General features: G+C 38.0%; 1 protein-coding gene across 1 annotated transcript; it reads left to right on the forward strand.

The window, feature by feature from the left end:
- The first annotated feature begins 4,014 nt into the window (after positions 1-4,014).
- XKR9 (XK related 9) lies at positions 4,015-14,571 on the forward strand. Its single transcript, XM_010405093.3, has 3 exons — positions 4,015-4,417; positions 12,582-12,805; positions 13,928-14,571. The coding sequence occupies exons 1-3, from the start codon at positions 4,041-4,043 to the stop codon at positions 14,569-14,571; spliced, it is 1,245 nt and encodes a 414-aa protein (XP_010403395.3). The 5' UTR covers positions 4,015-4,040.
- Positions 14,572-15,153: the final 582 nt, after the last annotated feature.

The raw sequence follows: 15,153 nt of genomic DNA on the forward strand, positions 1-15,153 counted from the left end.
ACACACAGATATAGTTGTGTTTCCAGAAATTATCTACTGGCTTTTGCTCAACAGGTCTAAGGACATAAAATCTAATGAAATAAATTTGAAAATGAATACACAGATATAGAAACATACAGAGGGAAAGTGGTTCTTTTTTTTTAAACTTCTATGAAATAAATGGTTAAATTATTTTATTGAAGAGAAATTTATAATCTGTTAAACTTAGTGTTCATTATAAACAGGAACTTCTATACCAAATTTTTAGAATCAAAATTTTTAATACAATCATAAGGACAGTTCTTTACATATAGCAAATCATTAACTGTGTCACGTGGTTTCCATATGATTTGAGTTTCACTTTGTGTAGTATCAGTAAGCCCTTTAACTTCCTTGGATTGCAAGTCTTGTAAAGGTATGGATGGGAAACCCATGAATATGGAAATCTGCAGTTTTTGAAGTGAAAAAAATGTGTATCCAAGGCCAGTATTAAGGTAACTGCATTTTTAAATAGAATTTTAAATGTATAGTGAGAACTGAAGGCCTCTAATCACATTTTATTGTTTCTGCTTTATCACAAAATGATTCTGTAGAAATATATTAGTTTTTAGAGCGGGCTTATATTTATGTTGACTGACAGACAGTTTACTCTTCCTGCTCCTGTCATGTTAGATCTCATATGTTTAATAAGACTGGGGACAATGTAATTCTGAGTGATACAAGACACTCTCTCCTGTGGCACTTAAGTGAACCCCACCTGCTACATGAGACCGTGGTGCTCTTTGGAGTGCTATCATGCATAAACTATAGGGCTGTTACAGGCTGGGATCTTCAGCAGTGATTTCACGTGCACCTGTGAACAGGCATTGGTGCTTGGACTTGGAATTAAGACAATGGACATTTGTGAATACAGATTTGTGAGGCTCAGGCAGAATATTTTTTAGGTTGCTGTGAGCAAAGATAAACCTTGTGTCTTCTCAAGCATTCCAAGGCTCTTTCAGGACTAGATTTCTTATCCAAAACAATTGTGAGACAATGAGCAAGCTGACATGCTTGATATTGTGTGGCTCTTCATTTATCTCAGCTTACCTGATGGCTTCAAATAGCACCAAGATGTCCTGTCCAGACAGATCTGCAGACTGCTGACATGACAGTAGTTTGGATGGTAGGCTTGTCAGAAGTAGAAATCACCTGGCTCACAGCTACTCTACATGCAGTTATTTCAGAGGAGTCTGCCTGTAAAACTTTCTTTCTCATATTCCTGTTTGTGAAGTGCATGCATACAAAAAGGATAGTGAGGTGGTAAAGAGGGAGGAATCCTGTTACTTTTTTATGAATTTCAGATGCAAAATTAGAGGCTACTCCTTGCCACTTGAATGTCTGGTACAGTATTAGTCATTAAACGTGAACCTTGGTATTTTGCCTAATTTGGCTCTAATTTGTCTCTAAAAGAACTTTCTGTTTGAATCCAGGTATATTGACTAACATGCAACTGTTGTTCTTCCTGTAACAGTCAAATAGTGAACTTACTTGTTTTGTTTTGTTTAATGTTTGTTTTTGTTTTTAATCTGTTCTAAAAACCATGGATACAACTTGACAAAGGTGGTACTCAAGTTGCAGAATGACATGTTGTTATATAGAGTAAATACAGTTTCCTTTGGAATTTTCTTGAATGAACCCTAGTAATAAACTCTTAAAGTTGGTTCATACACAAATTTTCAAATATAAAAAATTCAGAATCACAAAGCAATTGGGGTTGGAAGGGACTTCTGACGGTTGCCTAATCCAACCCCGCTGCTATAGCAGGTTCCCCTGTAACAGGTTGCACAGGATTGCGTCCAGGCAGGTTTTGAATATCTCCAGAGAAGGAGACTTCGCAACCACTGGGCAGCCTGTTCCAGTGCTCTATCGCCCTCAAAGTAAAGTTTTTCCTCATATTCAGATGAAACTCCCTGTGTTTCAGTTTGTGCCCTCTGACCGTTGTCCTGTTGCTGGGCATCACTGGAAAGAGTCTGATCCCATCTTCTTGACACCTGGCCTTAAGATATTTGTGTTCATTGGTAAGATCCCCTCTCAGCTGCCTCTTCTCCAGCTTGAACAGAACCAGCTCCCTCAGCCTGTCCTCATGAGAGAGATGCTGCAGTTCCCTAAACATCTTTGTAGCCCTCTGCTGGACCCACTCCAGTTATTCCTTGCCTTTATTGAACCGGGGAGCTCAGAACAGGGCGCAGTACTCCAGATGCAGCCCCATCAGGTCAGAGTAGAAGGCAAGAACAACCACTCTCGACCTGCTGGCCACACTGTTCATAGCGCACTCCACAATGCCATTTGCCTTCTCGGCCACACTGAGACATTGCTGGCTCATGGTTAACTTGTCTTTTTGTGTTTGTAAACACAGAGTTCATTTTATGCTGGACTTTGTACTGAAGTCCACTTCCCAGAATCTAACTGTGAATTGGATATAAATTGCGTTAGTGATTTGCTGGAGATTAGTGCTGGAGAGAATAGGAAAGAACAGAGAAAGGGTTCCAACTATCCCAGCTTTCCTTTCCAGCCTGATCTTTCTGACCTCTTCTGGGCCAGGACATGAAACCTAAGTAGGAGATCGAACGAGAGGCTAGAAATAGCTAAGGCTTAGATGCAAAAAAATAATCCATACACTCAGTACCTTTTCAGGCTGTTATATTCCCACTTGTCTTCATTAGGAAATTAAGACCTTAAGTTCTCTTTTTTGGGTTTGTACCTAGGTCACAGTGAAGATAAGCCCAGTCAACCCAAGCAAAGAACAGTAAATACCTTTGTTTATGGGTTATTAACCAATTCTCTCATTTCATTCCTCGGTGGCAGTGTGCATAAATTCACAAAATCCAAAGGGACCTGCCTCCACACGCCCTTCCCCTGCTCCAAGTTCCCTGGCGCAGCTGTTCCTCATGTATTGCCTGCAGCTGTTTGGCACTGGCACTGGCACCAGCCCAGCTTTGGCATGTCCTGCATCCCATCCTTTGGGTTTGCTGCCAGCAGCTTTTTCCTAAGATATGTAAATGAAATAAAGAGACTTTGTAATTTTAACTTTATAGCTTTGCAGAGGTGGACATGAATGAGAAAAAAAATGTATTGCCTTATAGCTTTTCTGTTTCACCTGGCAAATACCACAGATCTACAGAAGAAAGATGTTTAAGGACTACCCAAAGAGGTCACAAGAATCCTTGCAGTGTTGGGCAATAAAAATGTAGTTCTGACTACAAATTAATTATATTTGCAGTGAACTATGTGGTTAAATAATCTATGTGTAGCTACACACAACTTGGAAGACATTTCTCAAAGAGGTAAAGACTGGTCTAGGTCTGGCTCTTTACAAGCTTCTTTAACAGGAGAGCTGCCATCCTCTTCAGCACTTTCTTACTGCATGTGGAACACCAAGCAGGAATGACAAAAACACTGGATGCAAGCACACAAATGCAGTAACACAGTCAGAAACTGCCAAATTATGCATATTCTGATACCATGGTGTGTACTTAAGACAAAAGTTTTCTCAATGTTTTGTGCTGTGTACAGTGAAGGAGAAGAACTCAGAAATTAAGAAAGTTCTGGGACGGAATCAGTCTTTTTTTCCATAAGCTGCTTTTAAAAACTTGCTTGCTTTTTAGTGTTTTGCAACTCTTAGGAATTATCTCAATAGCTGCTTGAGTGGAGAGTCACTGTTTGGGAGAGTGGGTGATCCCAGCAGGTTCAGAAATGCAGCTCTCTTGGGCTGATTGTTCACCACTATCTCAGCACATTCTGTGTTTTGTACTTGCCTGTTCAAATGGTCAAGAGAATTGCTGTATGATATTTTAAATGATGAAGATATTCTTACTGCTAATCTTCTTTTTTTTCTTCTTTTTAGGAACCAGTAATGAAGAACGACTCCATCAATTAAAAAGACAATTTACATTTATCTTTTTCAAAATAGATGTGTATTTTAGAAGTTAATTTAATATTTAAATCAAGAGCACGGAAAAATGCAAGTCCCTTTGCCATACTAAAAATGGATAACCCAACTTTCCTTTGTATAAAACCATATGAGCAGGGGCTATCATCAGGAAAAAGACTCTATTGTAGGAGAGCATTTAGATTCCTTTACACGAAGTAAGGAGAGAATGATGACAGTGAAAGTTCCACACATGATGAAATTTACTAAGCAGAATTTTTTTTTTTTAGTTGGTGGAATGATAATTTATGTAGTTGATATTGGAGTGGACTTTTGGGTAGCTAGTAGATATTTCTGTCAAGGACAATATTCTTGGAGTATATTGATACTGTGTTTTAGAGGTCTTTCATCATTAATAACTCAGATATTTAGTTATGAGTGGTTTAAAAATGACTGGGAAGGTACTGATACTGGGAAGCTGAAATTGGTTTTTCTAGTTCATCTCTTTCAGTGTGGAATTTTTATAAGGTAAGCACATTTTAAAATTTATTTTCAAATAAGAAACCATGTTGCTTTAGGACAGTTATTAAGAAGTGCCTAGTATGGCTTCAGGGACAAGACCAATTCTGGCCTTAACAATTACTGCTCTATGAAAGCAAAAGGATTTTTGTCTGGTTATGCCAGTGGTAAATTTTGTCAGGTTTTGATGGACATGTAATTCTTCTTTCATATATCTGTAAGTAATGATTTTTATCATTCACAACTCAGCTCTATTTAATCAATCAGCCATTTGATGGGGCATACTTAATAAAAACGATTGCTTTGAAGTGTACTACTGTTGCAACTGATAAATACAAGTTTTCAAAGTGATGTTAGGCACACTAAGCAGCTGAGACAGCTGAAGAGGTTATGTTTGAACCTGTCTAACCATATGTAGAAAACTCACCAAGATTCAGGAGAGAAATGAATAGCTGAATAGTTAGTAAAAATACTTGCAGCACTTAATGGTGATAGGAAACTTTGTTTCTTAGTGGATTACCTTAACTCTGAAGCAATCCACAAAACTCTTGGATTTACCTGAACTCATACCCTTTGCAATTAATATCTCTTACCATGAATTTCTATAATTTGGAGTCTTTCCCAGAATTAGCTCCATATTCTCTGAGTGGCTTATTATCTAGTAAACATTATTTTGTTCTTTACTCTGACAGTGTTGTCATCTTGGTTGCTTGTTCTTTTTTGCACAAATGATATTTTCTCCTATGCTGCTACTTATGCTTGGAAAATTTCCAACATGTTATGTATAAGTTACAAAGTTCTTCCAGCCACTCCTCACAATTCAGCAGTGTTATAAAGCATAATTTAACGTATAAGCTGGTAACAGCAAGCTGGCATCTGTGCTTGTGCCTTTGTGATTAACTATTACATACTTCTTATTATATGTGTTTTTCTTAGGTGTACCAAGGTACAACTTCCTCCTGTCCTCCCTCTTAGTCATCTGATTTATGCAGTTAGTTTAGACAACAAGTCACTCAGGTTTATCTCTGCAGTAAATGGATAAAAATAGATTCTGTCAGGTCACACTTGTTAAGGTGAGATTCTCCAGAAAGTCATTTGGGGCAGGAACCCATATTGTTCATTCAAAGAGGAAAATGAGGGCCTTACCAGTAAATAAGATTTGATCACTGAACTCTGGATGCTTGAAATTATAAGATATGAACACACCTTACCAAATTATCTTTTTTCATTTTTTCCTTTTTTTCTTTCCTTCCTTCTTCCCTCTTTCATATCCTCTTACACCTCCTGCTCCATCTTTGAACTTAGACTCCTAGAATGGTTTGGTTTGGAAGGTGACCTTAAAAATCATCTCATTCCAACCCCCCTACCATGGGTAGAGATACCTTCCACTTGACCAGGCTGCTCAAAGCCCCATCCAATGTGGCCTTGAGCACTCGCAGGGATGGGGCATCCACAGCTTCTCTGGGTAACCTGTGCATCACCACCCTAACAAGGAAGAGTTTCATCCTAATATCTTGTTCTTAACCTCCCATCTTTTAGTTTGAAGCCATTCCCCCTTGTCCTATCACTCCATGCTCTTGTACAAAGTCCCTCTTCAGCTTTCTTCTAGGTTCTCTTTAGGTACTGGAACTGGTGACTTACAAACTGGTACCCTTTCGGTACTGGAGGTTTGTACAGTGCACAGAACAATGGGAATCAGTTCGGTTTTGCTGTCACACTGACAGTGCTAAGTAATAACTATGAAAATCATATTTGTATATATATGTTTATAAATATATGCAATATATATAAAATCAGAGGAAAATGAAATTAAAGTATTTCTTATCTAAGAAGGCTTTAGTTTCTTTTATTGGAAAGAGTGCATACCTGCAATTATATTTCATATGAAATAGTATGTTCTGCAAGGAGACAAAATTAAGTTAAAAACATACACAACAACTATGCTGAATAAAATTGTAGTCAGCCTGACCCATCTAAATGGCTCACACAGACGTTTGTTGAATGGAGAACAGTCTTGACATAACAGACAGTATTAAGACAATAACACAGTCAGGGAATGTGGGAGAATGGGACATTTCCTTAGGGCACCGTATGAATTCTGGCGCTGTCTGATGTGTAGCAGTGAGCTTCATCAGCCAAGGACACACCTGTGGGAGACTAAACATTGGCAAGTCATAACTTTTGCTGTCAGAATAGAAGGTCATGTAGGCAGCAGCCACTGTGATACTGGCAGCTGCTGTTGTGCCTCTCGATGCTTAAAGGTACATCAGAACGCCCTGCAACTTTGAATAGAAGCAGATGAAAAAGATTTTTTTGCATATTTGTGAAGATTAATTCTAAATCCATGAGACATCAGAGTAAATGTGAGCACTTTGCTGAAACTGGGGTTATTTCATTACGTATTTCTAAAAGGCAGTGAGAAAAATTCAGAGCCAATGTAGGTGACGGGCTGCAGGGTGAACCCTGCTCTGAAGCAGTACCAGCTGGCAGCAGTGAGCATACCTGTGGGAGATGCACTCTGGTAAAGGAACTCCACTGCTTAGTGACAGAGCTCTGGGAGGAGGTGAGGAGGTTGAGGAGTATCAGGGATAGACAGAAAGAGAGACACAGGCTGCTAGATTCACACCCTTTCCTGAGACAGCCCCACAGGCAGGCAGAATGCATGATATGGATGATTCCCTATCCACTTTTCACCTGGCTGAGCACAGTGACTTAAGGTTAGGGGGCTATGGCAACAAGTTCCTGCCCAGTGCAGCACGTGTGTCTCCCCTGTGACTACCCCACATTCACAGGTGCTCTGGCATTACAGGTATGAGACTCTGCAAGTGGAACTGAATAATAATGAGGAGGATGGGTCATCTGGTTTGGAGATGTCACAGTTACATCCTGTGTCAGACTCTTACTGCTCTCTACAACTGAAAGCAGGTTGCAGTCAGGTGGGGGTCAGTCTCTTCTCTCAAGTAACAAGTGACAGGTTGAGAGGAAATGGCCCCAACTTGTACTGGGAAAGTTTGGATTGGATATTAGGAAAATTTTCTTCACTGAAAGAGTTGACAAGCTTTGGAATAGGCGCCCAAGGAAGTAATTGAGTCTCCATCTCTGGAGATACTGAAAAGACATGTAGATGTGACACTTAGGGACATGGTTTAATGATGGACTTGATAGTGCTAGAGCAATGGTTGTACTCGATGGTCTTAAAGATCTTTTCCAAACTAAATGATTCTGTGATTCTATGTGTTTGATCACATTTTCTTAATATAAATTTACTGACCTAAGTATTGACTTAGTGCATCAGTTCCATGGATTTAATCCAAGTATTTTTGATACTTAGAAGGTGAAGTTTGACATGCAGCACAGAGTAATTTTTCTTTGATAAAGATTTATACAATGCTGAAAGCTGTGACTGCATGACCAGAATTTAGACAGGACAGTCATTATTACCAGGCCACTTGCAACCTGCCTGTATGATCTACTAAATGGCACCCAAATATTTATCGGTGTAGTTTGATGAGATGGGATGTGTAGCATAATACTAGGATTGTGTTGCAAAGTCAGTGGAAATCTGAGGGGAAGCATGCGATATGGAAACATTGGCAAGGCAGCTTGCTTGTCACATGTGAAGCCCGTGAAGCAACAAAACCAAATAGCTGTCACCCCTGTGAATTCCCAGCCAGAGACAAAGCCTTCCTAATTTTACAGGATCAAACTTAATCACTTGTGAAATGATGATGAGTATGTAGGAACATCTCAAGAAAAGAGAGACAGGGGAGCTGTGTTTCCACAAGTGTTTATAATAAGTAGGAGCCCTGTCATTTGTGCTCTCCACAAAGCAACACTACAAAGGCAGAAACCATTTTTTTGTTCTCCTATCAAAGTGAATGTTACTTAGAGACACTGATAATTCTTTGCCATTCACATATGACAGTTCCAGTTGTAAAGAAATTGTAGGTTTTTTACTCTGTTGGCTTCCAAGTATCTTATATACCTTGAAATGGTGAAAACCATATTCTCTTTAATGAATTTATAGGGAAAAAAAGTAAATGGTAAACCTGCGTTTGTCTATATTATTGACTTAACCATTTCATATTCCGTTTAGGACGTACCTCTACTAAAAATACATAACTAATCAATTACTTTAAATTAATGTATTTTTATTACAGTTGTAGTGCCTTTTTAAAAGACTTTTTGCAGTTTATGAATATTGAAGCACAGAACTTCTATAGATATAGATATATTATAGGAAAATAGATTTGAGGGATATAACCAGAATAGTTTCAGAGCAGGCACAGGGTTTAAGTGAGCCATGGGCATGATAAAGGAGAAAATTTGAACCTGACCTACCCTTTACTATGGACTGAACTCTGCTCTAGGCTGGGAACATAGTTCAACACTAGGTCTAAAAGTTGGCTCTGAGCCCTTCCTAAAATGTCATTATATTGCATGCCAAATGGGCAGATGAGAATGAGGGTGTAAACTCAAAATACTCTTAAAATATGAAAATTTGTCACAGTGAACTACAGTAAGTAACATAAGCTTGTGGAGCTCAGAGAATGCCACCTTGCTTAACATATAGTTAAAGAGCAGTAGAAGTATTTGGACTTTACTTGAAAAAAACATGCATTCTATATGGAATTCAAAGTCAGAAGCGGACTAACCAAAACCGCTACAACTAGGGACAAATACACAGTGTACCCCATTGTAACAGTATAAACCTAGTACACAGTGCTCAGAAGGAATGTGCTTTGAAAACGTTGACAAGTGATTTCAGGTATGCATCCAGCTGAAATACTCCTTTTAGGACATTTCTTGCCTTGCATATCACCTGCCATCTCAGCTGTGAGCTCTGCAGCTCGAAATTTGTGCAGCTGGTTTCCACTTCTTGCTGCTTGGACAAACACAGGCTCTGGTGAGTGAGTCCATGGACAACTAGCAGATCAGTCTACCCAATTGTTTTTTCTTGAAAACATTGCAAACTTTCCATATTTTTTACATCTTGAATGCAAGAACCAGATGTTTTGGAATATTAATTGTTTTATAAACAGAAAAAGCAATAGATGCCTTGCCAAACAGTTCAGTTCTTTCCTTATGAGTGATTATTCAGGGAAGAATAAGATAAATACACAAAAACATAAAAATAAAAACAAGTTTCCTTTGGGAGTAAATAATAGATCTAGAGCCAGCTCATGGAACCAACACATGGCCTGAATGGCAGGGATGCAGTCTATGAATCTTTGCAAGGAGAAGAGCAAAGGCTCTTCCCCTGAGACTCTTGAATAGTAACAAAACTGCTCCACACCTACTCCTACCATGTTGCAATTCTCACATACTCTTGTATGAAGGAGATGGCTTAACATAGCAGGGACAAAGTCATGAATCCTCTAGCATGCACTTAACCCAGGACCTGCCAATCCTGGCTGTCTTGCCTGTAGCTGTGGAAGAGACCCCTACACTGCTTTCCCTGTGGTCAAAGGATTTGGTTTTTAGAGGTGGTGAAGGTGTTAAACTTTTAACTTCTGAAGGAGTCAGGGATTCTTCTTAGCTGCCTTAGTAAGCAGAAGAGTACTGTGCTCCAGTGTTATACCGGGATGAGACGATCCCGTGAGATCTGGGTGTCTAATGATCTGCTGCCCTCTGTTTTCTACATATGGTAAATGCAACGGTGTGAGTTTCATCAGGTCCGTGGTGTGTGTGATCCTGTGGATGGTCAGGCAATTAGGAAGCTGCACTTTAGCATGAATCTTTAAGTTATCTCAGATGCAGTATTAGGGAATGTAAGCAGGAGGCAAGTTAAGGCATAGGACCTTGCCTGTCTCAGTCTTTGTATAAGCAGTCTTGTACAACTGTCTAAGATAATCAAGTGTTGGCCTGTGATGTTCTGCTTAATTTCTCAAGAAAATAGATCCAAATGAATGATGCAACTGTCATAATTTATTTGCTAAATTAGGTTTTCTTTTGAGGGGGAAAGGCTCCAGTAATCTTTGTAAGGCTAGAAAGATTGGCTGAATAACAGTGAGTTTTCTTAAAAAAGGACTACTTACGTTGTCCTTGCCTGCTAGTTATAGTCAAAATGAGTTCATTGGAGAGGAATATTAGAAGCTCAAAACATCTGGGAACTAAATAGACAGAAATAGGCTTGGAAGTGATGTCTGAAGGCTGCTGTGATCAAAATCCTGTTTATGGACAAACATATGGATTTATATATCTATAAAGCCAAGAACTTAGTATAAGTGAAATTCTAACAGTTGATTCCAAGACTCATTATTAGTCTAGATCTATTTATTACAGGCAAAGAAAGAATACTTCTATGCATAAAAATCTTCAGTAATAATAATAATAATAGTATAAATACTACAGTTAAAATTATTACACACATATTTTTTCATTCCTATCCCTTTTTTCAAGCCACCCCTTATCATTCTATGTATGTGCTTTTCTACACTGTATCCTATCTCTCCACATCTAAGGACCTCTGCTATCATAGCAAGACTAGAGTTCTCTATCCTGCATCATCATATATGTAATAAATATCTCATTTGATGCATATCTGACTGTTACTGTTACCTATAAAAAACTATGACTGTATGACGCAAAAGTGAAAAAAAAGAAAAGTAAAACAAATCAGCCACCTGGTCAGTGGGAAGAAACCACCAGTTTTGCTGCAGAAAACCCAAGCTAAACCAAGCAATACAAAGTCACAGACAGGTCAAGAAAATTTCAAACAGAGCAAGCCTGGCAAGCCTCAGCTCTGAGGCCTTGCAAAGCTCCTGCCAAGTTACCAGCAATAACAGTGCTTATTGCAGTGCTGCAGAGTTACAAAGCTTAGGCTGCAATCTGCCCAGCCAGTGTTAATGACCACTTGAAGTCAAGTTACCAGCAGAAGAGAGCAAGCATTGATTTGCTTCAAGGCAGGATTTACATGCATACTAATGGAGATACTTCTCCCTGCTTTCATTTGTTTACTCGTTCCAAAAGAGTCTTTGTTTGCTGCTGAACAGTTCACTGGAAAAAGGTCTTTTGCTGTGAAACCCACTTCTGCAATTGCTCCCTTTAGTTTATAACAGAAAAGAGCATTTTCTACCTTTCCTGACTTCCAAAACAGAAATGCACTGAATCAGATCACTCACTGGGGCTGTGTGGCTCTGTATCTGAGTCCATTAGGGGCAGCAGAAATACTGTAATTTCCAGCATCTGGAGTTCTGGTTAGAACATCAAGTTAGAGCCACCATCCTGTTTTCCCAAACTCAGATGTAAAGATTAACATGTACAACAGCTATCTCCTCTGTTAATTACCAAAAGAGTTTATGATTAAAACTTGTGTTCTTTCCCCTATAAAGTGCTAACCACACTTACAAGCCTGAAGCAAAGGTCTTGAAGATGGGAATAAGAGCTAGGTTTATCTCCAAGCAAAGCATTAGGGATATCCTGAACAGAATATGTTATTTACAACATGGAATGAACACCACTCGTAACTGACTAATTCCATGTATCCTTGCATTTACTCTCTTTAAAAGAAAGTGTTAATTTAGGCTTAATAAAAAATAAACCAGGACTGTTCTTAAAGTCATTCAGGTGCACTCATTTGCCAAGGCAAATGGCTTCCTCATGTAAAACCACTCAGATTGTTAACAGCATCTTTTGACCCAGGAATCCATATGTCTTGAAAACTATTTTCTGAAATATAAGTCTTCCTGTGTATTTAGAAAGTAACAAAGTAGTAATTTTTTTTTAAATGTCTCTTTTATGTTTGCAATTCATCAGGTATTATAGTTGGGGCTTTTGGAGCTATATTCTACTTACATAGATGTGGATGTTCACAGCTGGATATTCACTAATACCCTGAAAAGGATACAAAGAAAGTGAATGAGTATTTCAAAGAGAGACTGAGGAGAGATGCTGAGGGAATTTTCAGAAATGCAGTACTTCTAAAGAAATAAGAACCTAAAAAATAAAGCTTGTAATTTTTATTCAGACAACTCTCATTCTGTTCTTATTCGTTTTCTTATTGCATGGTATTGCTGGGCTTAAATGATTCTCTGGTATTACTGATACCAGACAGATATCAGACAAAATTTTACCTGAGTAGAAGATGGAAAAAGTTGTTGTAAGGCTGTATCATTTTATTGAGTTGGTCTTCTAAAAAGTGCTGCCTAATCAAATGTCCTTTTTTTAATAGGTATTGGTTTGCTTTAAAATATGGCTGCCAAGCTGCTTTTAAACAAACAAGCAGCAGAGATGCATCTGAAGCAGACCCTTCCATCTTCATTCAAAAACAAGCTATTGATGCAGTGACTGATATTAACATGCTCAGGGTGTTCAAGACTTTTCTTAAGATCATACCACAACTTTTTCTTCAGATTTACATCCTCATGGAACACGACAAAACTCATTTCTATCAATGTAAGTCTGTCTTTTTCCTTATGTTGCAAGTTGAGTATCTTACCTAAAAACATAACTTGTGACTGGATAACATTTTACACATACATTGGAAAACATACAGTCCACTGTATTATTACTCTGCATTTAATTAGAATTTCTCTCTAGTAGATAGTCCATTCTGCTAAATCGGTGAGAAGGAAGATTTCACTATAAAAATGAAAGGTCATAGATAAATAGTATATCTCATAAATATAAAAAGTCGTAATATCTAATAGAAATACAATGGTGCATCACTTGAAAATAAGGTCTTAAATGCAATTAGCATGTAATTTGCAAAGCAGTATGATTTGTGTAGTCTTGCTTATAGATTCTTTTAAAACTGCTAGCTAGGCATTTGGAAATCAGTAACATAATTAAAGCAGCCCCATGAGCTTTCACTACCATCAGCCATGTTACAGGTGAGGGACAGAGTTAGAAATAAATCTAAGGATATGTCAGCACTGTAGAATGCAATATGGTGAAGAGATACTGGTTCAACTCTCAGAAGCAAGACAGCAGCTGTACCATTTCCAGCTCTAAAACTAGCAGATTTATTGGCAGGACATTGACTTATTCACAGTTGGAATTTATCTAACCAAATGGGGCTACCTGCACTGATGTCTAGCATTCCTTCAAAGTCCATGGAGTCAAAATTTACTCAGGGAAAAGGATCCAGCAAATCTCATCTTAGATATGACCATGTGAAGGACCAAGTCTTAGTTATAGATTTCTACATTTTAGATACCACAGACTTGCAAATATCAGTCACTGAAACTTAAATTTTTATGGTCTATTTGCAGTACTTTGGGAATTCCTAAGTCACCTGTGTATGGAGATGGCAATGCAACTTAGGCAAGGCCATTAAGGATCAGGGGCTGGGCAGGATAATATAAGCATACCAAACAGCATCAGATGCCTAGATTTAAGTAACTAAAGTGAACCTTAAAATTAAGGTGACTTGCTTTGGAGCAGAGAGTAAATATAAAACTGGGATAAAGAAAATGTTAGGAAAGCATGAAATTTTCTAAAACTTCATTCAGAAATCATAGTGTAAGACACATATCTTTTTCCCTGGTTTAACATTTTTCCTTGTGTTTTGTTTAGATGCTGCCATTATTATGTCTTTTTGTGGTATCTCCTTATCAATGGTTGATTATCAGGTATCGCTACGAAAATCTCTGCCTGAAAAAGATGAATTTCGTGTGCTATCCAAGTTCATGTATGTCTTCTATAAATTGCTTACCATCACTTCTTGGATACTCAGTATTTCATTGATCACTCTACTAAGCGTCAGAATTTCTGTAATTCTGCTGATATTTCTTTGGATCTGTGGCTTCACTTGGACTTTGAAACAGCATACAACATTTTGCAAATCTGCGAAGATGGAATATCTGTACAGAACTGTAGTTGGAATCATTCTAATTTTTTCATTTTTTAACATAAAGGGGAGAAGAACAAAAGTTTGCATTTCTATTTATTATGCTACTCACACTGTAGTAACTCTAAGTATTTTGTTTGTATATATGTTCTGGAAACCTTCCATTATCGAAGAAATATGTTTTACAATTGTGGGCATCTTAACTATTTTGAGTCTGGTGTTAGGTATTATTTTTCTTGTTGTTTATTACAGCCATTTGCATCCCACTACTTATTGCAGACCTCAGGCATGTTCAGATGAAGTTGACAGAGTGGCAGGGCAAAAAGATAGCATGAAAACTGGTAGATTTCAAAATTTCTTAATGCAATGAATGCTGTAGGTTTGGGGTTTTTTTGTTTATTTGTTTGTTTTTTGTGGACTTCAAAGCAAATTCTGTTTCTCTGTCATTGTTTCTTGTGTATCATCACCGAGGAGCATATAATGGACCAGTTATTGGCTTTGAAAAACTATTTGTTTTCCATGATACAAAGACTGTAACATGAACATTTATGTGCTGGTGAAAGTTACTTTTGACAAAGAAACAATTTAACCTATTCATCCAGCACAATCCACAGTTTTAGTTTTTTAGCAATGCAAATGTAACACAGAAAAAGCTAAGAGTTAATTAAATGAAATCTAGCATTAAAACCATATTCTATTAACTTACATTGATTCTGTTAAAAACAAGGTTTTTTTTTTCCTTGATGGAAGGAAGGAAGAGTGCATTTGAAATAACTGAGGGCAGTGATCAGTTTTCTGCTTTTCCCCATTACTGTAAAAGTTGCAGTCCTTCATGTTAACAAATTGTACTGCCTTCTCCCTGCACATCCCTTGAGGAAGAATAGCTTTGATTTATGGCTCAGTCACTGTCTTGCCATAGGAAATTGGGGAGATATTTTTCAAGCATTTTATC

This window comes from Corvus cornix, chromosome 2, assembly GCF_000738735.6.
Source record: "Corvus cornix cornix isolate S_Up_H32 chromosome 2, ASM73873v5, whole genome shotgun sequence".
NCBI classification, from domain to species: domain Eukaryota; kingdom Metazoa; phylum Chordata; class Aves; order Passeriformes; family Corvidae; genus Corvus; species Corvus cornix.

Bases quoted from the DNA above. Each gene is read 5' to 3' on its own strand.
- XKR9 (XM_010405093.3), top strand. From the start codon at position 4,041: ATGAGCAGGGGCTATCATCAGGAAAAAGACTCTATTGTAGGAGAGCAT. The intron at 4,418-12,581 runs GTAAGCACATTT...TTTTTTTAATAG, and splicing joins CAGTGTGGAATTTTTATAAG to GTATTGGTTTGCTTTAAAAT. The intron at 12,806-13,927 runs GTAAGTCTGTCT...TGTTTTGTTTAG, and splicing joins CAAAACTCATTTCTATCAAT to ATGCTGCCATTATTATGTCT.